General features: G+C 39.1%; 9 protein-coding genes across 9 annotated transcripts; 5 read left to right on the top strand and 4 right to left on the bottom strand.

Annotated features, from left to right (window-relative positions):
* Positions 1 to 3198: 3198 nt before the first annotated feature.
* Positions 3199 to 5568, top strand: BDF20DRAFT_818581 (Endonuclease/exonuclease/phosphatase; the record flags this gene model as incomplete). Its single annotated transcript, XM_053077383.1, has 3 exons — positions 3199 to 4141; positions 4225 to 4440; positions 4520 to 5568. 3 exons carry the CDS (start codon positions 3199 to 3201, stop codon positions 5566 to 5568), a joined length of 2208 nt encoding a protein of 735 aa, XP_052937296.1.
* A 293-nt stretch (positions 5569 to 5861) lies between these two features.
* On the bottom strand, positions 5862 to 7530 carry BDF20DRAFT_817477 (Na+ dependent nucleoside transporter C-terminus-domain-containing protein; the record flags this gene model as incomplete). The annotated part of the gene is made up of 3 exons (XM_053077262.1): positions 5862 to 6650; positions 6729 to 7082; positions 7165 to 7530. The coding sequence occupies 3 exons, from the start codon at positions 7528 to 7530 to the stop codon at positions 5862 to 5864; spliced, it is 1509 nt and encodes a 502-aa protein (XP_052937295.1).
* Positions 7531 to 9528: 1998 nt separating this feature from the next.
* On the bottom strand, positions 9529 to 10525 carry BDF20DRAFT_937617 (uncharacterized protein; the record flags this gene model as incomplete). Its single annotated transcript, XM_053084768.1, has 2 exons — positions 10077 to 10525; positions 9529 to 9984 (listed from the first exon to the last, which is right to left on the bottom strand). The coding sequence occupies exons 1-2, from the start codon at positions 10380 to 10382 to the stop codon at positions 9529 to 9531; spliced, it is 762 nt and encodes a 253-aa protein (XP_052937294.1). The 5' UTR covers positions 10383 to 10525.
* A 103-nt stretch (positions 10526 to 10628) lies between these two features.
* BDF20DRAFT_987028 (uncharacterized protein) lies at positions 10629 to 11988 on the bottom strand. Its single transcript, XM_053085233.1, has 3 exons — positions 11821 to 11988; positions 11652 to 11746; positions 10629 to 11569 (listed from the first exon to the last, which is right to left on the bottom strand). Exons 1-3 carry the CDS (start codon positions 11879 to 11881, stop codon positions 10730 to 10732), a joined length of 996 nt encoding a protein of 331 aa, XP_052937293.1. The 5' UTR covers positions 11882 to 11988; the 3' UTR covers positions 10629 to 10729.
* A 1472-nt stretch (positions 11989 to 13460) lies between these two features.
* Positions 13461 to 15910, bottom strand: BDF20DRAFT_864806 (nucleotide-diphospho-sugar transferase). The gene is made up of 9 exons (XM_053080755.1): positions 15770 to 15910; positions 15574 to 15683; positions 15301 to 15455; positions 15052 to 15193; positions 14852 to 14957; positions 14584 to 14765; positions 14081 to 14498; positions 13867 to 13970; positions 13461 to 13799 (listed from the first exon to the last, which is right to left on the bottom strand). The coding sequence occupies exons 1-9, from the start codon at positions 15850 to 15852 to the stop codon at positions 13753 to 13755; spliced, it is 1347 nt and encodes a 448-aa protein (XP_052937292.1). The 5' UTR covers positions 15853 to 15910; the 3' UTR covers positions 13461 to 13752.
* A 1138-nt stretch (positions 15911 to 17048) lies between these two features.
* Positions 17049 to 18878, top strand: BDF20DRAFT_818111 (carbonic anhydrase; the record flags this gene model as incomplete). Its single annotated transcript, XM_053077323.1, has 6 exons — positions 17049 to 17457; positions 17806 to 17824; positions 17944 to 18095; positions 18193 to 18360; positions 18474 to 18569; positions 18637 to 18878. Coding segments are annotated over 6 exons (1086 nt in total), but the record flags the coding sequence as incomplete, so codon positions are not given.
* Positions 18879 to 20277: 1399 nt separating this feature from the next.
* On the top strand, positions 20278 to 20659 carry BDF20DRAFT_818070 (uncharacterized protein; the record flags this gene model as incomplete). Its single annotated transcript, XM_053077318.1, has 2 exons — positions 20278 to 20528; positions 20611 to 20659. Coding segments are annotated over 2 exons (300 nt in total), but the record flags the coding sequence as incomplete, so codon positions are not given.
* BDF20DRAFT_449293 (uncharacterized protein) lies at positions 20585 to 21519 on the top strand. Its single transcript, XM_053075473.1, has one exon. It carries the CDS (start codon positions 20690 to 20692, stop codon positions 21407 to 21409), a length of 720 nt encoding a protein of 239 aa, XP_052937289.1. The 5' UTR covers positions 20585 to 20689; the 3' UTR covers positions 21410 to 21519.
* Positions 21520 to 22068: 549 nt separating this feature from the next.
* On the top strand, positions 22069 to 24026 carry BDF20DRAFT_864776 (uncharacterized protein). Its single transcript, XM_053080754.1, has 3 exons — positions 22069 to 22506; positions 22572 to 22680; positions 22763 to 24026. Exons 1-3 carry the CDS (start codon positions 22330 to 22332, stop codon positions 23539 to 23541), a joined length of 1065 nt encoding a protein of 354 aa, XP_052937288.1. The 5' UTR covers positions 22069 to 22329; the 3' UTR covers positions 23542 to 24026.
* The last annotated feature ends 554 nt before the right edge of the window (positions 24027 to 24580 follow it).

Below are 24580 nucleotides of genomic sequence, written 5' to 3'. Positions count from 1 at the left end.
ATGGACCATGTCTGACCGTATGTTTGGCAACGATCCTGATGTCATGATCCTACGTAATCAAAACAACAAGCTGACGCTCGACGAACGATATACTTTGTGTGTCCTGAACAACATTCTTGGCGCACTGGTCTTTAGTTCAGATAATGTAGCCCTTTACAGTCGTGATGAGCACTTGCTGTATTCAGCCACCTTCCCCAAGGTCATTGCCCAAGTACACAGCGTGGTTGAATTTAGACATGACTGCTTCGTCATCAAATTTGCTACTCAAACCAACGGTAAAAAACACCAATACACCACCTTTGCCAACTTGTCACACGACGAGCAGACCATCTATTTGCCTGCCTCCTCGAGAGATACGCATCTCTTCTTTGCAACAGACAACGATATGCATATGACCTATCCCGATAAAAACGAATATCTCTTTTACCACCCCTCCTCAGCTGTCAAATTGAAGGTACACGAAACAAAGACTTTTATGCATATACCAGAACCATCGTCGTCGTCTTCTGCAGCAGACCAAAAGGAACTTTTATTTTTGGGTTCTACCAGCCATATCGTGCCCGGCGCTGAAGTGAGTGAATTGTCGGAAAAGAATGGAGAACTTACACTGACCTTCAGAGAGGAAAACACCAGACATCGCAAGGTACTGGTTGCTTATGGAAACTATCTTTACAGCCAACGTAATGCTGTACCACCAGCTCTTCGAAGAGATGGCAAACTTCTTGAACACGAATGGATCCCCGTAGGTGGTGTGGGTGAAGGCAGACCAAAGAGCGAAGTGTTGGCTTTAGTCGTAGAAGAAGAAAAAAATTAAACAAGTCGCATGAACGCTGATGCTTTCAATCCAGTGCCTCTCCTCCTCTCCCCCCCCCACCTCCCCTACCCTAGCATCTATACATTTTACAACTATTGTACACTAATATTTTTGAATCTATCTTTGTATTTCATACCTTGGTGTCTATGTGATTTTTATATAATAAAAATAAAAACGAGGATATGTGTATAAAAAGAGGATGGCCGCTTTTGGTATCCAGTTAAGGGCCCCTCGTTCACGTCAACCTTTATAGGAATGAAGGGTTTTTCTCATGCACATGCCTGCTGCAACTGCAGACGATACTAGTATAAACATTTCTGTTGCCCGTTGGCATGCATTGCTATAATGAGTTATTGCCAGCCTCTTTTTTTCTCCACCTAAAACACAGCCTTTCGTCTACCTATCAATAGACATCAGGTAGCACGATCGCAATGAAACGTAATAAAGGCACTCAACGTAAAAAATAACTGCTCATAGAAAATGGGTCGCTTCATCAGGAGATACTTGTCAAATTCAGTTTTCTTTACACTGTATGGATTGACATTTGCACTGAAAGAGCTTGAATCTCCGAGTTTGCTCACAAAGAAATTTGTTCACGTTGACAGCAGAAACCAATTTCTAACTCCTCCAAGAGCACCAAAAAAACCAAACCATTTTTGAGTCTCAATTTATTTTAGTTTACTTTTCTACAAAGGCTCTTTGTTTTGCCCTTTGTTTAGCCCTATTTTTCATAAACCCTTTTCTTTTCCGCATTCTACTGTGGGTCTTTTAACCTTTCTTTTTTTTTTCTTGCAGAACGTTTAAAGGAAATAGTCATAAGCTAGGCTTGTTTGAATAACAACATAGGGATGGACGAGCAGGATGAGCAGCAGTCATTTCAAGCTCTAAAAAATAAATGGGCACAGCAGGAAGCGCTTGCACAAGAGCAATCGCAGTCTTACCCACCTCATCATCCTCACACTCAACCCATAACACCAACAACCGCACGATTATCGCCTCCTCCACCCGTCCCGCCCAAACCGTCCGTCTCGGTCATTAACAAAGTTTTGAGTGACGAAAATCTGACAACGTACAACAAAAACGACGCCAAAAATATAATGCCGACAAAAGAGAACCTGAAGCAGGCTGATCTTCATCCTTCGAAAGCCGACATTCACACCACGAGAGATGACGGGTTGGCCACAGACAAGCCAACCGAACAACAACTACCTGTTTTGCCGCCTTCACTACCAACAACACCTGCACCTCCTCGACCGAGCAAACCACCTCGCCCTCCAGTCCTCGATAATGCACAGCCCTCCTTTCCTGTTCATAATACACACGCACGCCCTGTTGAGGAGACTGCTCCCTATAAACGTGGTATGAATGAGAGTCTAGAGGAAGATAATGAAATAGTAGACCTGCAGGAAGACGGTTCATCCGATTCTGAATCTTCGGAAGAAACAAATAGCAGTGAAGGAGACAATGGGTTAATTGAACAAGTACAAAGAGCATATTTACAGTATACTCAATCCGAAAAGCCTCATTATATTGGTGCCCCAGGCATGAAAAACCGTAATAGGACGTCCGATGGATGTCACCATGACAGTTCAAAGCATGAAGACGCTGGCTTTGCGACGGCCGCCCCACTACCAAAGAAAACAACAAAAAAACCACCACCCCCACCTCCACCCAGTAAAAAATACCATAGCTCTGCACGTGCCACTCCTACTCTATCGCCAACCACTGCTGCTGCCCCCATGGCCGCGCCCATTATTCAGCCCCCCTCCCCGCCACCACCCGTGGTGCATGTGCCTATACCCAGCTCTTCCGTCGCCGAGGTCGAAGCCATCAATGTTTCTCCCCCCTTACCGCCGCCCTCTTTACCTCCACGGCCTGTAGCTACTACTCCTGCGATACCCCAACTGCCTCCTCGTCCCTCTCAATCCACACTCGCCCGCGCACATACCATTGCATCCAGTGTACATAAAAAACACCCTCATTCAACACCACCCACTTCACTCGAAACCCCTGCTTCTTCTGCAGCCAAAAACAATACCATGGAGAAGGACATGGTCGATACCCACTATGACACCAACAGTCATACCTATCTGAACACAACGCAAATGAAACGTGCCAATACAACCTACGTCCATAAAAAAGCCGAGAATAGCAGTATCAACAGTTTATTGTTACGGAGCGAGAGATACATGACCAGCTATGTGACCCCAGACTTTTCTGAGCAGACACGAAATGCACCGCTGATTGTGGCCGACAAAGCTTTTTCCTTAGGCCATAAAGGAGGCTTAAGTGCCTTGGCTGTGAACAGAAACGTCATGGTCACCGGCACAAGTCATCTCCGCACGCGGGATATACATACCGGTGCTGTCATCAGTACCATTCATATGGATCTCGTGAACGGTACGACTGCAGGTTCGGGCACGAGCAACGCGAATAATAGTCAGCAAAATGCAGAAGCCAGTAACAAAGTACGCGCCCTCGTGTTTGCTCCCAGCCGCACGCCTGTGGAAGAAGGCCGATTTTTGTGGGCCGTGCGACAAGACACCATGCTCACAGTGATTGATTTGAAGGGAGGGGGGAGAGGTGCGGGCTATAAAGTGATCAGTCGCCGAAATGATGTGCATACAGCTCCTGTCAACTTTCTTTTACGCTACAGAAATTCAGAAATCTGGTCGATTGACGAAAGTGGTGTCATGTATGTATGGGACGTGCTCTCAGCAGATTATCACTCGAATACAAATCCCTTACTGACAGCGATGCCACGACGTTATCTTGTCACCCCACATGCCGTAGCCGCTACCATTCATGGATCGCAACTATGGATGTCTTCCGGTCGAACCTTGGCCGTGCATCCTATACCAGCCGCTGGTAGCAGTAACAATCATAGCCATAGCGACGATGGTTCTTCGACAGTACGTATACCCAATGACATTGGCAATATCACTCGACTGTGCACCGTTCCATACCACACGAATCGTGTATTCGCTTCTCATGACGACGGAAAGATAAGCATGTGGGATACAGAGACCATGGAACGGTTGATGATCGTCGCTGTCTCTTTATACGGCATCTCTTCCATGGTCAGTGTAGGCGAGTATCAATTGTGGGCCGGCTACAATACAGGCATGATTTATGTTTATGATACACGTCCCGAAAACTGGTCTGTTTTGAAGGGTTTTAAAGCGCACACAGGATCTGTGAGTCAAATGGTGGTAGATGAATCCACCTTGGTGTTGGATGAGCATCGGGGTCGTTTGCAAGTCGTCACCAGCGATACACATGGCTATGTTGGTGTATGGGATGGTTTGCTAACGGAGCACTGGAAAGGTAAAGAAAAAATACCTAAGAGTTGAATTCATCCCAAAACTAAACAAGACTTTTATTTTATTTTTATTTTTTTGCTTCCTCAGACACCCACCTTTTGAAACATCAAGAAGAATATTGTATATATGATGATGCGCATGTCATGATATGCTCTTGGAATATTGATGCGAATAAGCCAGAAAGGATCACAGGGGATGATGATAGGGCTGTACGTGAATGGCTAGGTACTATGGAAGATCCTGACATTATCGTGGTGGGTATACAAGAAATTGTGGATTTAGAATCAAAAAAGCAAACAGCACGTAAGGATCCAATTTTTGACCTATTGTTAATATTCCGTTCGAAGAGCGTCTCAATTCATTGTTTTTATGTGGGTCTTAGGCTCCTTATTCTTCAAGAAAAAAGTGGATCCACATGAAGCGGAAGAAGTATTGACCCACAGATACAAGTTATGGCATGATTATTTGGTTCGCATGATCGCTGAAAACTACGGGCGCAACAGATACACCGTCATCAAAACTGATCAACTGGTTGGATTGTTCAGCTGTATTTTTGTTCGAACAGCTGATATGGATCGCATCATTGACATTGATTCAACATCTGTCAAGACAGGATTAAAGGTCATGAATAAGAGTATCCATGGAAACAAAGGTGGCATTGCGATCCGTTTCGTCTATGATCATTCTTCGTTATGTTTTGTGAATTGTCATTTGGCAGCGGGCCAATCTCATGTCCAGCAACGGAATGCCGACGCTGAAGGTATCTTGCAAAGCGCTGCTTTCCCCGCCCATGATTATGCGGACGTGTTTTGCCACGGTGGTGACGGTGCCATGGTCTTTGATCATGAATATTGCTTCATGAGCGGTGACTTTAATTATCGTATCCAAATGAACCGTAACGAAGTTTTAAAGGCGTTGACGAATACAGACAAACTGGCCGCCTGGGAAAAGTTGCAAGAGCAGGACCAGCTGTTGAGACAAAAGAGTAATAATCCACTCTTTAGACTGCTCATGTTTCAAGAGTCTCCTATTCGTTTTGACCCTACCTACAAGTACGATCCTGGAACCGACTTTTACGATAGATCAGAAAAGAAACGTGTGCCAGCTTGGTGTGATCGAGTCCTTTATAAAGGTCGCAAAATCGAAAACCTCTTTTATCGTCGTTTTGAGGCGCGATGCTCTGATCATCGTCCGATTGCCGCCGGCTTTAAAATTAAAACAAAGATTGCGGATCCAAACAAGAGAGATAGACTTATGCCGAAGGTAGAGGAAGCTTGGAAACAGTATTTTGATCGCTACATCAGAGACAAAAAAGCTAAATATGTTGCAGATTTTGAACGATGTACATTGAACGATGCTTTTCGCTTGCTCGAAGAATCTGATTGGGATGTGAACGAGACTGTCGTGAGACTATTAGACGGTTCTGAGTGACAGAGTGTCTAACAAACATTTCAATTTTTGCATATACATACTATGTATATAAGATGTATATCCATTCCTTTTCTTTCACCTGCTATTTACATGTACATTTATTATTTATAACAACAATAAATCAGACTGTATTCTGTTCCGACTGCGACATGTAGTTGCAATGGAAGTTTAATTAGATTATGCATTAATAAAATAAATAGTGGGAGAGATATTAAGGTGTAAAAAAAATGTTGGAATTATAGCAGCATGATTTACAAAATTGAATGTAAGACGAAGCTGTGTATTAATTTGTATTAGACGAGCATACCAGCAATCGAAGCAGAGAGCCATGTACTGAGAGATCCGCAAATCATAGCAGAAATGACCAACGATGAGATGTCACCAGCCTTGCTAGGAGCTAATGCACTTAAAACAGCCACTTGTTGACCCATAGATCCGAGGTTTGCAAAACCGCACAGAGCATAAGTAACAACGACTTCCGATCGGGCAGATAGGAGACCTTTGTAAGTTGTCGTCAAATCTTGGTAAGCTACGAACTCGTTGGCCCAGATCTTTGTAGCCATCAGTCTTCCTACGGTTACCAAATCTTTATCATCAGCACCAATAAGCCATGCAATAGGAACAAAGACATAACCAGTAACTAGTTGGAGGGTTAATTCTTGAATAGTGAGGAAATTACCGGCCCAGGTCAAGAAGGCATTGACAGCGTAGAGTAGACCCAATAAAGTGATAAGATTGGCCATAATGAGGAGAACAATGTTAATACCAATCGAGGCGCCTTTACCAGCGGCATGGAGAAAATTGACGGCATCATTTTGCGTATTGATGTTTCTGATATTTTTCACTTGAGATTCTTCGGCTTCTGGGTATCTGAGCTTTGAGATAGCAATTGAGCAAGGGATAGACATAATGCAAGAGGTAAGAAGCGCCTGTCCAGAGACGCCCATGGCCATGTAACCGTATAAAACGGAACCTGAGATAGTCGCGAAGCCGCATGTCATGATTTGGTGAATTTCTGACTTTGTTAAGCGTGACATTAGTGGTTCGATTAACAATGCGTTTTCACTTTGACCCAGGAAAGGCTAACATTTTAAAAAAACAAACAAAACTTTTAGTTCGGGCAGGCTGGATTTGTTGTCTAGATTTCAGTAGTAACTTACAGATGCAATAGCAACAATAGCTTCAGCACCGGATACGTCCAAAACTTTCATACAGATGGTTGAAAGCTTGCCTAAAAGCCATGGGATAGTGCCAAGGTAGTATAAAACCTGCACAGTAGCGGCAAAGAAGATAACTGCAGGGAACACGCCCACGGCGAATGTACCAGCATTAGCAGTGGCATCGCCAAAAACGAAGGCTGTACCGTACCAGGCTTTTCCAAGGAAACCTTGAGCGAACGTTGCTAACCATGAGAAAATATCATGACCGACACTAGTTCGGAATACAAAGAGTGCCAAGATGAACTGGATGAGAATGGCACTGCTGATGGTATTCCAAGGAATATGTTTGCGACTCTAGATATATTCCACGATTAAAAAACGTTAGCAGTGCGAAATTAATGATCTAAGTGTTTCTGTAACTTCTGATGTTTCGTACCGTGGAAGCACCATATGTACCACCAATAAAGACGACCAAACCGAAAAGTGCAATTAAACGACGAACCCTGGGCGATTCTTCTTTTTCAGGGAGAGAAAAGATAGTAACAACAATGACAACAAGCACAAAAAATGCCCAACTAAGTGTTCTGATTCTTTGGCTGAGTCGAGCGTGTAGGAAGCGGGATATCTCATTGAGGGTATAGTTCCATGGTTTCGTCACTATGGTCGTAGGAACATAGCAAAACAACAAGTAGAGGGTAAAATACAAGTAGATAAGACCAAGAATCAGCAACTCTTGATTGTAGCCTTTCGGAATTTGCAGGGCATAAGAAGCACAAAGGTAACCTGTGAACAAAAGCCACATAATTAAGCTATTATATCATTAAAGAAGGCTCAGTAAATTTTCCAGCAACGTATATTGGATAGCTACTTTTCGCTATGTATAAAGTTTTAAACGTACTGTGCAAATTTGCGGTATCTTTGGTAGAGTGTTGGCTTTCTGTCACCAGCAACACGGGATGGGTCGTTGTCAGCTTCCTCGACAGCAGCCATATTATCAAAGGGCTCTTTGGTGAAAGAGACGTCTGATAATTGATCGGCTTTTTTTTCCTCCTGAATCGAACTAACGTCGATGTGCACCTGGTCTTGTGGTGGTACTGGAGTCTCAACTTTTTCGTGATTCATGTGGGTTTAAGAGTTATCTGATCAGATCAAATAAACAAAATTGATGTTGTTTCACTTTCCACAAGCAAGCTTGGAAAAGATACAGACCGACGGGAGAGACGGTAATAAAAGGAATCAAAGAGACAGAATCAAACGTGGCCCGTATGGCATTTGGCTTTTTAAAACAAAAAAAAAAAAAGTTATCTTTTCCCAAAAGGATAACATATCGTTGCATGCACGAATTAAAGATACCCTTACTTTTTTGTGGTGTAACGGTTGTGCTAATACCGAAAATATTCAAGTTAAACCAAATCCAAGGGAAGTTATACACTTTTTGTCACAGTTGAGGCTTGAAAAATCAATATCTGATTTCATATTATACGCAATAGTTGAGTCTAAGCAAATAGTTAGCGCAATATAATCACTGTTGTGAGGTATCAGTAGACTGCAATGGCCTCCCTGTTTAGTACTTTCATCGCCGCATCAAGCCTTTTGAGAGGAGAGTGGTAAGAAAGCACTGGGATCCTGTGAAATGACAAGCTGGCTTGATTTGCTAGTGTCGTACAAACAAAATTTTTTCTAAGGTGATATTATCCAAAGCCAGCATTGAGAATAGTTGCACGCAATGATACAGCTTCTCAAATACAATATTGACATGTAAATATATTATAGACTGGCCGAAAGGTCACAATATACTCTTCACCCATACAATTTCAAATGGCGCATAGAAGCTGACTTAACTGCCATTCGTTCATATCAAACAAAACAATTTCGAATAGTTAGCAACGAAATTGATATAGGGAAGTCGGCCGAAGTATACATCACCTTATTGGGTTTTTTTTTTTTTTTTCTTATTTGACTTTTTGAGGATATCTCATCTATACCTTCTCATTCCCATATGCGTCTTCTTTGCATGTTGAAAAAGTATATATACTGCCTATCCACTGGTGTGAGAAAAATAGAGAATCTCAGCTTTGAAAAACTTCCTTAAACGAAAAGTGATACAACAAAAGACACTGAAATCAATATTGCTATTCGTATAAAATATCAGTTCGAGTATGTTTGACCTTTTTGAGCAAATTTATTATCTTCAGAATACATAGTATTATCAGTGGATTGTACACCGCTCTCCATATCAATTACAAGTTGCACAGCAGAATGGCATATGATAGCAACCACACTTTACTTACTCAAACGAGTTAAAGATAAGGACATCAACGGAAGATAAGACTCCAACGCTATACCTTAAAAGCCAATAAACTACACGCCTATCTAGAGTAAATCTCATTCATGAGAGAATCGGCTGATGAGAGAACTGGCTGAGGAGATAGATGACCTCCTTTTCCTTCTAGCCGAAATTTGCGATGTGATAAACTATTAAAACTGCCAGCACTACATTTTCAGCTTGCACTTGTATTCTCATATTTATCATTTAGAGCAAATGAGGCAGTGCACGGTCATTATGAATGAAAAAATACCTCACTAAACTTAGTGTAACAGTTTACTTTGCAGTAGCAAGTTCAATGTTGGATGCCTAATTGTTTGTATGTAAAAAGTGCGTCTTTCAACTGCAATTTAATTCTCTTATTGACAATAAATTGTAATATTGTAGCATGTTGATTCATCAATGCCAATGGGTTTTTGTTTGTTCTTGTTCAATCCTTCCGTAACTTTCATAAAAATCTGTCATCTCATAAAGTTAGTCTTCCTCAAACAAGCTCTCCAACTTCTTCTCTTTCCCAGTTTTCCTGTGAGTATTTTGCTGCGCGTGGTCTTTGATCGCCTCCTCTCTTGCTTTCTTCATCGCGAGGTTTTGCTTCTCTATTTCTTTCACGCTTTGCTCCCAATCCAATCGATCATTTACCCAAACTCCTGGCCGTCTTTCTTCCTTATCACCCTCTATTACGGGCATCACAGCTATTGTATTATAATGGCTTAACAATATGTTCAAAGTCTCTTCATCTACTTTATACTTCTTCATGAGAGATTGTCTGATTTCGGGTCGATTGATTTCTCCAGGCTGAAGTCGCTTCCGTTGTTCAAAGAGTGAAAAGAGTGAATCGGTAGAGATAGCATCGTCAGTCACTTTGTAGTCCTTGATTTCAGCTCCCTCAAGTTGTTTTCGATGCTTGATAATATTCAACATTGTATCAGACTATTCATACACCCAGTCCGAAGCGCTTTAGTACTCGTTTTTTTTTAAAAAAATATTAGTTTGCAGGGTTGCTTAAAAACAGATTACCCTACAGTCCTCATTTTTGTTATGGTAGGCGGAACAACGACAGGGCCTAATGCTTTCAGATTATTTAGCAAATGTGGGTCACTACTGTCTGATTCAATAAATTCAGTTTTCACATCTTTAAAAAAGTAATCAACTATGGTTTCAGAAAAACGGACATTGTTCACTTCACAAACTCTCAGCTTTCCATTACCTGATGCTGTTTGGCTCATCGGTGAAAGTTTGGAAGGTGAATATTGTGGTACATCTCGTAAAGTTTCGGGCCTTGGTTTGGTTGGCAACTTTCTAGCAAGTTTAGAGGACTGAGCACCCATTTTGATTTAATGTAAGGATAATAGACTGTCAAAAATACAAATATTCTGGGGTTAATACTGACAAAAGCGCGACCAAGCCAAAGCCATGAAATCCCCGCATTTTGCAGAATACCTTAAATGGAAATGACTGCAGTTCACACTAGTGTTAATGACTGATTTTTTAAAAACTTTATTTAATTAACTGCCATAAGATATCAATGGTTCTTATGTAACGATTTCAGGCATGAATTATTGATATGAATGATTAAAAGAAAAAAAAAAAAAGCAACCTTGGCGTATATTATTAGCATTAACAGTAAGAAAAAAAAATTAAGATGAAAAATGTTATACTTTTCAGGATAAAGGGATTAGTATACAGTTACATTGGAGAACTTGGAATTTGGGCTTGTTTTTTGTCCTTCAAAATGGTATTGGTATTGATTACAAAGTGGTACTTGACGTTGATACTGCTGGTAAGGCTGTTGATACACACCACTGCCTGCAACCTCCTGCGAGGGTTGATGATACAGTTTTGTATTTGTTGATGCTGGCGGGTAGTAATATGTTTGATAATTGTTGGTAGTAATGGATGAGTAAAAAAAGTTATCTTCATTGTTTTCGAAGGCAGCATAGTTGTTGCTGCTAGAGAAATTTGTTGGTTGTATATTTTCATAGTTGGCAATCACAGCAGTATTATTGTTGTTGTAATAATGAAACGAATCGTTACCATTGAAACTAATGGAATGGCTTTTAGGGCTGCCACTACTGTCGCTGCTGCTGCTGCTGCTGCTACGAGAAGACGGATCGCCTTCATCCGCAATAGTGGCCCAAGACTGGCTTGACGCAGGTTGACTCACCTTTCCATAACTAATACTTCTGTTACTGCTATTACAATAAGCGGGCTGATTCACAGCAACAGGGGCTTTGCTATTGGGGTCAATGATAGGAATGGCTTTGCTTGCGACAATGTGTGAGGTCATTGCTTTGATTTTGGAAGGTTGCACCAAGAAAGGCATTGCGGAACTGTTTGAGGAGCGACGATATTGCTGATATTGGTTTTGAAGATGCTGGTTGTTGGACAGTTGTTTCGAAGACCTTCTTTGATGAGATCTTGTCGGCAAACCAGAGTCATTGCTGCTTTTAAAATTTGCTATTGACTGTTGCTGCTGTAATAGACGCTGTTTGATTTTTTCTCTATGCTTAGTGACCTTAAGCGAATAAATGAAAACGGTCATGTCAACCATTTGTCATGCTTAATAACTGAAGTTACCGTACTATAATCTTACATACCTCATCGATATAAGGAAGTGGACAAAATTCAAAATCATCATAAAAGTTACGGGCCAACTCATATTGTGTGCGGAATTGCTCTAGTTTCATTGAGTCTGCATTATAGAATTGTATTTCTCGCTTAAAAAAAAAGCTATGTCTTATACTTTGTAAGAAAGAATTAGCTAACCTGAAATAGACGATGGACTTGGAGGATTCTTTAATGTAGTTTTGGAAGTCATTTTTAACATTCAACTTCGTAGGGAAAACGAAAAGTGAATGAAAGAATTAAGGATAGGCTTAGATTGATGAAAGTAAGTATTTTTTTTGTTCTAAAAAAAAAAGGTGAAAGAGTATGTAGTTGGAAAGTACTGTTAACGGAAGAAATATATGTTAAAGGAGAAGATGACTGAAAAGGGTAAAATATTTTAATTCGCGGTTGTAACAGGATGTGCAAACCTTCCATTTACAGCTGTCTCAAGGATGAATGTCTGGAATCTAGTCCTTTGATGTTGACAGTGCGCTTTTGTGCTAAACAGAGCTGAATGTTCTTTTTTGTGTAATGATTCTGTTGCTTTATTTATATAGGCATACAAAAGTTGTAGACGAAAGCAAGGATAAAAGCAGGCAGTTGCACAGAATGTTCATGCAGAACTCGAGAAATGCACAGTCTTCAAATAAAATTTAAGGTGAGAACCTTCTGTTTGTGCACAGAGACGCTCTTTAAAATATTATGCTCGCATGTCGCGTGCTCTTTGTGTCCCTGAACAGACCAGCCTGAAATGTTTTTCCTACATTAGGCTAGTGGATATTGGCGGGTAATTGACCGTCACAAAAAAAATAAAATTGTACAAAAAAGTACGACTGTAAAATAAAGTGAGGTTGAGTCCATTGCACTAAATAATACGGCGTTCCTGAATTGCATAGTACTTCACATCCATTTGATGAAAGAGTAGCTTTGAATTTTGTTTTAGTCTCAATTATTTATGTCTCTGAACAATGCTCCTATTTTATAGCTCAACTGATATAGGAAAAATCTATTCACTCTCAAGGATATCGGTATGCATAGTCTCCTCCATACTCTCCTGAATTGAAATAAGTTATTCTGGAAAAAAGAATCCCTAATGACTAAAACGGAGTGAGGCATGTGATATCTTATATTCAAGTGATTTAAATGGCTTCGTTTCTTGTTAAAATGTTTTTAAAAATGCTTCAACAGAGAGAGGCTATAATCATCGGAATTACCCTACCAAATAAGCTAAAAAACTAATGGCTTTCCTTGAGGCCTTTCTGGCCATTAGAGCCTGGCCTCTTATGACTGCTTAAAGAGAACTAGTTCCAAACGCTTTTTTCCACTTGATAACTGATGCGTATCGATCATGTTTTTATATAGTGTAGTTGCGTAGTGTTTGTTGAATAAACTTAGTTCATCTGCAATAAGGTTGGGAATTGATGCGAATACACCATCTGGATAAATAGCCGCGGCTATTCGAATATGTAAAACTAAGTTTTTGCAGTAAATGATGGGATGCTCATGGCCATGAAAAAATCACTGATGGCATCATATAAGTGAAAGATGTTCTGCTTTAAATATGCCCATAAGCTAAAGTGATATGCCAATATTGCATTGTAAGCTCATCCTCTGAGGGTCTGCTACTACCTTTTTCCAAATACAATTCTGTTTTTACTTGAGATAGTCGTGTCCACTCATTAGTGTCGCGTCAGCTTATCGGTTTTGATAGTGATACTTCAAAGTTTGAAAAGAATGTCAAATGCATACACATAGGTCAAATATCATAGTTACAATAGAAACGATGCTCGGTGGTTGGATACAAAAGAAGGGTTGTGCTGACGCACAGCTCCTTTGATAAGAGTAAGCAGCTACGGTAAGAGGTAGAAAACATTGATGAAGACGTGATAGCCATGCTATATAATTATTTAAATAATCTATTATGTTTCAAACTCTGCCTTCGATTATTAAGCTCTTGTATCTGATGTATTGAACCTTTGTCAATAATTACTCTATATACAACAAACAATGACTTTTTTATTCCAGGAAGATTTTAAAAAAATAAAACTAACAGCAGTTTTTTTCACGGTGTCTTCTACGAGAATCAAAAAATTAAATAGCTTCTCTAAAAGAGACCAATTTTTCGCCCTTTAATTGACCTACAATAGAAGCAAGGAAGATTAACCAAGACGATCACTCATTCTCACTAATTGCAAGGATACATACTGTCTTTATCAACGATATAGCCACTTGCTACATCACAGTCTTTCAAAATTGCCTTTTCTTGAATTTGTGCAGAATTACAAATAATGCAACCATCAATCTTTACACTATATATGGATAAGAGAAGTTAGTAAAAAATAAGTAGCAACGATTTGGCTTCAATGAGAGGCTGTTCTTCTTTTCTTTTCTTTTTTTTTTTTTCTTTTGATAACTTTACTTATCGCCAATCAGCACGTGGTCCATAATCACCGAGTTTGCAATCTTTACATTCTTGCCGATAACGCAGTGAGCACCTACACAGGATTTCTTGACGGAAGAGCGCTCATCGATCTTTGTATATTCACCAACGACAGAGTCGTTACCCACCTGCGTTTTAGGTGCAACTTCTGTGGTAGCAGGTACGCGGGTAATAGTTGCGCCTTGCTTTGTCACATAACGATTCAATTCACTGTAGCTGGCAGTTGTATTACCTCTACCACAGAAACCTCCACGATATATATGCACATAAGATTTAATAGGACTCTTAAAGCTGGGATGAATGGGGTCTTTAATAAGTAAATCATCGTCCACATCAATCGATTGAGTTGTCGATAAAGATAAAGCGTTGGCTAGTAAATCGTCATCTTTCGATGTATCTATCCAGATGAAAGAGGCTGTTAATCATCATTCTATCTTTTTCTGCGCTTCCGCTTCCTTAAGAAGCCCATCTGCTATGCTTACATTTATCGACTTCTTCTCTCTCAACTAACTTTCTCTGATATTGGCATTTGACGAGCATAGGTATGAGATCTTTTGATATGCTGGTTATTTTGTCTTTATCAGCAATCATGTCAATCACCCATCGCTTGAAAATATATAAGTGTGCATCCTGCAAGTTGGTATAAACACGAACTCTAGGAAATCTATATCACGCCCAAAATGGGAATGGGGGAAAGAGTTCGATATTATTGTCGCAATACAGTGAGATCCAGAATTTAGATGAACTTACTTGTTCAATAAAGATAGGCGCATAGAGAAATCATCATCTTCTGAGCGAAGTTCTTTATATACAAGTGAATGGCGAATAGGATCGATGCCTACATAAGGTAATAGATCTAAATTTTCGAGCCGCCAACAGACGACATATATTAATACGCAACATTTCGTTTAAATGGATAGCTCTTCTTTCATGCAAAAAACAACATTTACCATCGTCTTTGCCTGCTGATTCGTTTGCTCCAGATTCATAGAATAGGGCACTAAATGTTGGGTTGTAGACTCTATGCTGATCCAAAAATTCTCGAGGATTTAATTCTGTGATAAGATCACAAGGAACTACAATAAAATCCCTCTACATAAAAGATGATAGCCAATGTGGATGGTGCCATTAGTTTCTTTCACGTGCTGTGTTCTATCAAACACACATCATATTATTCAGCTGTTGCTGTTCGTCCTTACATCAATTTTATCCTTTATGGCTTTTAATGCTTCAGCTGTTTCGTCATCTTCATCGACGCCTACGACTTGGCAGTGCACATTGCCGGTATATCCTCTAATATATGCTGATAACTTTTGTTGTGCATTTCCTGAAGACTGTATAACAACGATAATGTCTATTTTTTAATTGTAGTATTCGATAGAAATAGGCGAGGGTGAGTCAGTATCGTAACAATAAAAAAGCAGTAAAGGGCCAAAAAAAAATAATAAATAAATAAATAAATAATGTTTTACCATGTATGCCAGCTTTTTCAAGCCATTCCAAAGTATAAGATATAACAGGCTTATTACCAACAGGAAGTAAAGCCTTGGGCATGCTTTCTTCTTCAGAAATAGGATATAGTCTGTCAATGACCGAAACGTGCATCAGTATGAATAAAGTACGATCTGATAAATAGTGAATGTTGTATTACTCGCACTTGAGGCGTACCTGTTACTGCTGCCATAGCCTGCTAATACCACAGCTTGGAATTCGCTTACGCGGTGGTGATGTTTGGGTTTTTCAAAGAGCATTGGCCACTTATTCGAGATTTAAACAAAAGTTGCAGCAGTTGAGTTTGGCATAAAAGGCACTTTAAAGAAAAGTTTAGCTAGTCACGAAGGAGGGAAAGCAACAAAAAATGATGTTTTGCAACTCAGAAAGTGTTTTGAAAAAATGCATTTACTTAGTATTATTCCTGCAACAAAACCCATTCTTTACTTTCATTTAACATATATCTATGTCTGTTATTGAGAGTAACAGCAGCCAAGATCAACAGCCTGAATCTATTCACTTTAAACATCATATTTTTGATTTTAGTTTTCATCCCACAAATAATTTGGTCATCGTAGGACTCATCAACGGACTGGTGCAATGGTAAGTTTCTTAACATCAACATCCGTTTTCACTGACTTGTGTCGTCTGTAACACTCAAACTTCACGGTTAATACTTTTCTTAATATAGCTATGAATATAATGTGAACAAAGATAATCAACTTCACTGGTCTACGAAAGTTTCTAAAAAGTCATGTAGAGGAGCGGAATTCACACCCAGTGGAGCACATGTGTTATCAATATCCAGCGATAAATCAATTCAGGCACTCGACGCAGCGTCAGACGGTCGAATATTATATAAGATACCCAAAGCACACAAGTAAAGATGAATTTGAGGAGCGAGTGTTACTTAAGATCGCACAAAGCCTGACCGATTCGAACATTCTCATTAGATACCCTATCAATAAGATGTGTAACTTAGATACCCATCTGCTAACTACAGGAGACGATGAAGGCATAGTCAAAGTAAGATATAAATCAATATTGCGAATATGTTGATAATTTATGGGGGAAGAGTCATAGCTTATTTATCTGTAGATCTGGGATATGCGAACATGCAAAGCTGTTCAAGAATACAAAGTTCATGAGGATTATATATCGGATTTAAAATACAATGAACTGAAATCAGCTTTGGTAGCCACTGGGTAAATTTCACGGCAAGAGGGTTTGAAATAAATGGGGTTTTCTATCAGCTAACCTATAGTGATGATAGAGGCGATGGACTGCTTTCTGTGTATGATCTGAGAAAACCATCGGATAAAACGGTTCAGATGTCTTCTCAAGTAAATGATGATGGACTGCTGTCCTTGGCTATCTTAGAGGTAAAACGATACTGTTGAGGATGGAAGCATTGCAAATTATTGATACACGCACGATATCATGTGTACACATATAGAATGGAAGCAGATTGATTGCTGGATCAGAGAAGGGCGTTCTTTACAGCTGGAATTGGAGTGAACTGACGTGGAATGGGGCAGACGAAAAAGCAAGAAAATTATTGGGACACCCCAATTCGATCGACGCCATTTGTCCGTTGGATGACGAAACGATTTGCACGGGCGGGAACGATGGGTTATTACGTATGATATCGTTTTTACCAAAGTACCAATTTGAGGGTATTTTGGGCGATCATGGAGAAGATTTTCCTATAGAATGTATAAAGATGGGCCAGTACGAACAACAGCGATATTTAGCAAGTTGCGCACACGATTTGAAATTGAAGTTTTGGAATGTACAATATCTATTCGACGAAAAAAAAGAAACAGATGCGATAAACGATGACGAAACGACTGATATAAACAAAAGTGAGAAAAAGAAAAAGAGAGATGTAGACACTGTTATGGCTTCATCGAAAAGCAATGATGTCATAACAGGTGCTCATGAGCAACAGAAGAGTAACAAAAAACAAAAGACACGTCAACCAAAGGACTTCTTTCGTGATCTGTAAAAAAAACCGCTAATCTTGAAATCAACCGAAAAGAGATAACCAACCGTTTTTGTGAACTTTGGTGATTGGTTATTTTTTAAAATTAAAAAATGGGACCTAAGATGGACTGACAACATTCTGCTTACGTTTGTTGATAAGAATGAAAGTCCGTCGACCCCAAAAAACTAAGGTTAAGATTGGAGTTACGAAAACTTCATAAAACCAGACAGGAACCCCACACGCAGGTTTTAGACATTCATTTGTTTCTCTTTTGGCTTTTCTTTTTTATCTATTTTGCAATTCTTCTTCCAAACGCACACTAAAGACCCATGACTGAAAATACCAGGAATACTGCACCTATCAGTTTTAATACATTGAATAAATTTGATCCAAATGATATTCATTTGGATGGCGTACTGGAGAATAATAAGAAATGGGCTGCTGCTGTCATGAAGGAGGACCCTACATTCTTAAGTAACATCGCTCACAAGCAAGAACCCAAGATCTTATGGATCGGTAAAGTGTGGATGAGCTGTTCTAATACCTGTCTTGAGCTTTAGATACTCATTGAAGAAATTATTTTCTTTTTTTTTTCGCATTCTCGGGTATGTAGGTTGCTCTGATTCTCGCGTCCCTGCCAATATCGTCTTGTCTTTACCACCGGGTGAGGTGTTTGTTCATCGTAATATCGCCAACGTCGTTAGTCATTCCGACCTGAATTGTTTATCTGTGCTACAATATGCCGTAGAGGTATTGAAGGTGGAGCATATTATCGTTTGTGGTATGAGAGATCATGTCCCTATATGGGGATGTAACACAACTATCCTGTTAAGATGATTCTGTGCGCTAATGTTCCTTTTCAATTCTTTTGTTCGGAACGAACGTGCTGTTTAGGTCACTACAACTGTGGTGGTGTTACTGCCGCTCAAGGTCATGAGCAATTTGGTTTGATTGATAACTGGTTGAGAAATATCAAAGATGTTTACCGACGTAAGTGAAGCAAGACCACGTCAGCGTTTAATCACACCGATCTGACATTTCCAATAATCAATACTAGTTCACGAAGAAGAACTTGTAGATATTAAAGACGATACAAAGCGTCTGCGTCGGTTGATTGAACTCAATGCTATTCACTCAGCCGAAAATGTTTGTCATTCAACCATTGTGCAAAATGCTTGGAAGAGGGGGCAACAGTTAACTGTACATGCTTGGGCATTCGATATTGAAGATGGGCAAGTATCTCTAACTAACATAACGTTATACGCTGGGACATTGCTAACCTGCTTTATTATTTCTTAATTTTGTTCTTTGAATGGTCTATAGTATTGCCAAGCGTCTTGAATGGACAGCCAAGGACAAGGGAAAAGTTCATCCTATATATGTTACAAAGCCATAGGTCAAAGAGGGAAAAACAAATCAATTCTATAACAATGGACACAGTTTACAATTCATGCGATCAAAATACGTAACCCTAATATTTTAGTTATTTAATTACTACTATTTACTGAATACAGTTACAAACAAATAATAAATGGACTAATGCGTTCTTTTTGTTTGCGCTCTATTTCATACCCTTTTTTACTCTTTTTTGACTGACAGGATTGTTTGGATACATCAGTAAAGGAACAGTATAAAGAACGCGAAATATCTTTATAAGCCAATAAACTTGATTAGAAAGAGAACATGACAAGTAGAAAGACTTGAACAAGTAGAAGAGAGATATAGAGTTATCTCTGATAGTTACTAAGCTCACTATGACATATATGGAAACATGAAGCAAGTGTAGAAAGGAGAATTGGGGGTTGGCCAACTATCTTTCAGCGATTCTTTTGTCATCGAAGAATATGCGTGCATATCCAGATCTGCATGGAAAGCCACAAGTGTGATGAGGATCAAAGGAGGCTGGTAATAGTGTGCTGGCAGCTTATACCGAATCTGAAATGATAATTATGGGATTTTAAACAAATAAAGCAAAAATGCGAAAATTTGAAGCTTGTTGTTGAAGATCAGTTTGAATCTTCACTCCTTTTAATAAAATGTCTCATTTCCTAAAGGGAACAAGACCTATGCTTTGTAAGCTAAAACTTGCGATTTCCATATTTATAAAAGTAAAGGGTGTTAATTGACATGGCCTTGATAGCATGCACTTATATACCTGACAGTTACTTCCTGAATAATAAAAGCACAGGTACTGTTAAATTCTATGCACCAAAGATATTGCCACGCCAATACATCAAATCTATCTACATAACTTCTTTAGACTAACAATGTGCTGTAGAGTAAGCCAGGCTGCAAAGGACTTTATGTATGTTTTTTTGGTTATCCATCATTTTTGGTTCACCTGTTAGTGACCAGTATACAACATTGTTCTCCCTTTCTTTTTCCAATTGCAATGCACAAAGTGTCAAGATTCGCTTTGGTTAACGCTCTCTTCCCCCCCCCAAAATGATAAAGTAGTCTCTACTCGCTTCTCCTTACTTTCTTCCAATCAACTGTCATACAGTTGGAAAAATGAAGTGGAGGCCGTTGTTCAGATAAGCAAAGACCTTTATAAATACTCTAATATTTTGGTCATCTTTCCTTTTCTTCCTTGCAGCTCAATCTTCTCTCAAATCAACGACTAATGGATATTAGCAAGCTTATACATAGCAATGAGGACACTTCATTCGATCAAAAGCCCACAACCAAAGCAAAAACAATGACTTCAAAGCCATATCCATGCCCAGTATGCAACAAGTCAGCCTTTGCTCGTCGCTCAGATTTAGTACGCCATATGCGTATTCATACAAACGAAAGACCTTTCGTCTGTCACATATGTGGTAAAAGCTTCATACAACGTTCTGCTTTGAAAGTCCACTGGAGGACGCATTCTGGCGAGCGCCCACACATTTGTGAATTTAGGAACTGTCAAAAGGCATTTAGCGATAGTTCATCCTTAGCCCGTCACAGGTAAATCACTCAACCCTTAACACCTATTCCTATATGGTAACAACTGTGGAGTAAAGCTAATAACGTTCATTTTCTTTTACAGGCGTATCCATGCAGGGAAACAACCTTATCTATGCTTGGCAGAAGGATGTCACGAACATTTTGCTCAAAAGATTGCTTTAATGAATCATCATAAAGTAACTCATCCAGGAATACCATTGCCGAAGCACTGTATTGCCACCTTGGATGGTTCCGCAATAACAACATCAGCAAGTCCAAAGAAGAGAAAGCATTTTCAGCTTCAATGGAGACCATTGAATCAGATTGTACCTGGGCAGCAAATTCCTTTCGTGACTTCCCGGATTAAGCAGCAAATGAATCATCAACCATTGGTAGATAATGCTACTATTAGATTCGAAATAGAGAAGGGAAAGACGGCTTCTTCGACTGAATCAGACACATTTCTTGGGTCTTTAACATGTCGTACATCCACCCAATCTATCTTATCGCCCACTATAAGCTCAACAAGTAGCAGTATCATTAGTAGCAGCAGCACAGACACTTCTTTGTCATTCTCTTCGTTGTCATCGCTATATTCAGCTTGTCCAAGATTACCCCTTCAATCAACATATCAACAATCCCCTCTTCTTACCATGGACATGAATAGCTCTGCAGAAAAGGGCTGTGTTTCCATCAGAGATATTAATGATACTGAGAATAATACAATGTTCGCTTGGCGGCCATCTGTCCCTTCTTTTCATAGCATTTACCGTTCTGGTACTGACATTACAGAACTCACCTCTTCATTAAAAACTGTAAATACCACTACAGCCGACACTAATCCTGCCGTGTCAGTTAAATTCCTACCTAGTATTAAGACATTCCTTTCAACAACAATTTAAGACTTATGCCTTGGCACTGCTTGCTAACCGAAACTATAGCTTAAAAACCTACATTTGTTCATTCTAACTTATTATCATGTTCTTTCCTTTAGATATCTATGCTACACTTTTTACTGTCCTTTGCTCATGCATCGTCATAAACGCTGCATTTGATTGACTGACGCTGGCCGTAAGATAATTTTCTTTCGAAAGGCCAGCTGTTTATACTAGGTAGATAATTTATGTACCATATATGACTCCTTTACGAAATACTTTCTTCTTTTTTTTTTGGTTTTTTGAGTTCGCAAATATACCAACAACAGCATACTTGCGTGCAAGAGATGTTCTCATATAGTTATATCTTAGTCTTCCCGAATATAATAAATTAATGACTTTTTCTTTTTTCCCCATCCTTGGAAAAAGCTTATCCGCCGACAGGAACCATTCTTTGGACAGAAAGTTTTATTGAAGTATGACCCTTAAGAGGATATTGCTTGATTATGTAAGTAAACTGGATACTATTGTCACTATTACCAGTACTACGTATTTCATTTTTATACCCACGTACACAGTTAAGATGACGAATTGACCCACAAGTATCATCATCGTATGTGTTATGCAACTTTTTCTTTCACAAATGCAAAGGACAAGGAATAGGGGTAACTTAAAAAGGTTAACCCAAAAAAAAAAAAAAAAAAAAGGGTGCAGATTAGGACAGAGCAGCAGCAAAAGCTTGACACCTCCTTAATGAAATTTTGTTTCTCTTGTTATCTTTATTCTCTTTAAACTAAATACCTTTCCCTTTTTTTTCATTTAAGCTCCTGTAGAATTGTTTTTGGCTGTATACATGAATATAAATTTTATAACTCGGTGAGCCAGCCTTTTACTTTTTATTGTCTCGTCTGTGTATCCGTCATTGTAAGCAGCTGAAATATGGAAATATGAACAGAAGATATGATGACTATATTCGCTTATTGGAAGAAAAGGATATGAATAACAAAGAAGCATACACTTCTGTTATTAATATCACTCAAAGGATGCAATATCAAATCCAACTATTACGATATTATAGTGACGGCAGCAGCAGCAATAACATTCAGCCACCATCGAGTAATAAGGTAAACCTATTTACCATTTGAAGTATGCAAAAAAAGCAAAAGTATTGTATTCATGGATATTATAGAATTATATTACCCAGTTACCAACATCATCAACGGAAGCAACCATTATTGAGCTCTATGACGATAAGGGCAAGCAAGAGCTATTTGAAGTAGAGAACAACGAAGATGAGGGTGAGCAACATACCATCATAGCCTGCATTCCTGAAGCATTCGGTGTATATTGACGTACAATCAATATCTTGCATTTTGATAGCGTTTGTACAGGAGAATAAGACGGATGGAATTCGAATGAAGAAAGCTCTTCCTTCCGAACCGCGTATCTCCTCTCTAGCTCCATCATCTACTATTAACCCTCCGTCAACAAAGCGTCTTACACGCTCAAAAAAGCCGCTACCTTCCATGCCTCTCACTGGATCTGCTGTTGATCATTCAACACGACAGTATCAAGGAGATTTTTACGCCTGCTCGACTACTGTGTCACTTGCTACCACATCATCAGCTATCCCTGCAACAACAACCAACGCCACCGCCTCCATTGCGCCAACAAATTTTATTCATCCTCCTAGAAGTATCGCACCCTCTTCGAGCACTTATACCATCAATCAACATTCGGCGGTTATGATGATCCATACTCAAAAGAAGAGAAAGAAGCAGTATCTAGGACTCTTCTTTACGGAATCATACCAGATTGACAATTACATCATCACACGCAAAAAGTTGGGGCCTCATTTATATCGCGCTTATCACCATTTAACAGGGCAACCAAAGGTAGTTCTCAAATTGATACTGATAGTCATTGACCCATACACGTTTCACATTGCTTACAATACTCAACAAAGTCGACGTCAGCAACAAAACCCCAATATACCAATAGACGAAGAAATACCTCTGCTCGTTCCTGATGAGCAAATCAAAGCTACTATCCTTGAATGGATATCTTATAACCGCAATAGCTTCATTGAAAATTATTCTGAGTCTGCAACGGACACTATCATTTTCCGTGAAAATAACAAAATTTATGTAATTTATTAGATTTGTATCCTCAGAAAGACACCTTTGTGTTATATATTAATCTTTCTATTTCTTTAATTCTTAATACCGAAAGCTTACGTTAAAACCCACAACGGAGAGTTTTACAGTGTTTTGCGTTTAAAGAATAGAATGTCTGTAAATAGGAATAGATTTTTTTTTTCTTATTATTTTTCAAAATCGATAAAAATTTTTTTAAGCTTAATCAGTAAAGCTTTTTGACCCTTTAATACACTTCACAATTTCAATATATATTTTTCATATTGAAATTTCGCACTACCCTGTGAGTTATCAAAAATTAACCAGGCTCAAGACTTGAACTAGTCTGTAGGCAATCTTGATAGCGTCCTTTTCGAAAGGATTGCAATTATACTGACACTTGTTGCACTTTTACACACCATTGCGTAACTGATAAGTCAATGTCTTTCATTTGCTCCATACTGGCTGTGTTTAGCAAAAAAGCAGTTGAAAACTTTCTTTAATTTAGGCCAAGGAATTTCTGCTTAATTTATAGAATTACAACTACGCATATGCCAGAATGGTTTCTTTACCGAGCGGGGATAAGGACATCCATCAGAGTGTCGTCTAAACCTTTTACCTCACTTCATAACGTAATCGGTAAGGAAGAAGCTTAATTTTTGGTCATCGTCATGGAACCTCTGTTTCTTAATACACCGTTTATATATAATATGTACAAAGCCTTATGTATAAATCCAATACTTTTCTGTATTTTTCCCTCGCTTTAAACTTGGTTTTTCCTTCCATCCTTCGAGGTGTTGACTGGACGGTTCGCTATGCTATAAGCAACAACTATTTGAGTACTTTCATGTATTACTATATTGTTACCAATCATTCAGTGTATTCCGCCATCATTGAAAACCAAGTCGCTTATTATTATTGTGTTGTATGTTTGCGTTGTATGTCTCTTTATAATATGAAAAACAATAAATATAGAACAGTAGATTGAATCTATCATTGTCAGTACAAGCCTGGCTATGTAGTTTCTAATTATAAGCACTCGTTTGGAGCGAAGTACTTATAA

Source organism: Mycotypha africana (assembly GCF_025528875.1).
Source record: "Mycotypha africana strain NRRL 2978 chromosome Unknown BDF20scaffold_4, whole genome shotgun sequence".
Classification (NCBI taxonomy): domain Eukaryota; kingdom Fungi; phylum Mucoromycota; class Mucoromycetes; order Mucorales; family Mycotyphaceae; genus Mycotypha; species Mycotypha africana.
Note: the sequence above shows the minus strand (reverse complement) of the source record. Positions and strands in the feature narration are given on the sequence as shown.

Coding starts and splice junctions, on each gene's coding strand:
- BDF20DRAFT_987028 (XM_053085233.1), bottom strand. CDS start 11,881: ATGTTAAAAATGACTTCCAAAACTACATTAAAGAATCCTCCAAGTCCA. Junction 11,747..11,820: donor AAGTCCATCGTCTATTTCAG/GTTAGCTAATTC, acceptor TCTATAATGCAG/ACTCAATGAAACTAGAGCAA. Junction 11,570..11,651: donor CACTTCCTTATATCGATGAG/GTATGTAAGATT, acceptor TATTCGCTTAAG/GTCACTAAGCATAGAGAAAA.
- BDF20DRAFT_864806 (XM_053080755.1), bottom strand. CDS start 15,852: ATGCTCTTTGAAAAACCCAAACATCACCACCGCGTAAGCGAATTCCAA. Junction 15,684..15,769: donor GGCTATGGCAGCAGTAACAG/GTACGCCTCAAG, acceptor GGTCATTGACAG/ACTATATCCTATTTCTGAAG. Junction 14,499..14,583: donor GAGAGAAGAAGTCGATAAAT/GTAAGCATAGCA, acceptor TCATCTGGATAG/ATACATCGAAAGATGACGAT.
- BDF20DRAFT_449293 (XM_053075473.1), top strand. CDS start 20,690: ATGAATCATCATAAAGTAACTCATCCAGGAATACCATTGCCGAAGCAC.
- BDF20DRAFT_864776 (XM_053080754.1), top strand. CDS start 22,330: ATGAACAGAAGATATGATGACTATATTCGCTTATTGGAAGAAAAGGAT. Junction 22,507..22,571: donor AGCCACCATCGAGTAATAAG/GTAAACCTATTT, acceptor TGGATATTATAG/AATTATATTACCCAGTTACC. Junction 22,681..22,762: donor AGAGAACAACGAAGATGAGG/GTGAGCAACATA, acceptor GCATTTTGATAG/CGTTTGTACAGGAGAATAAG.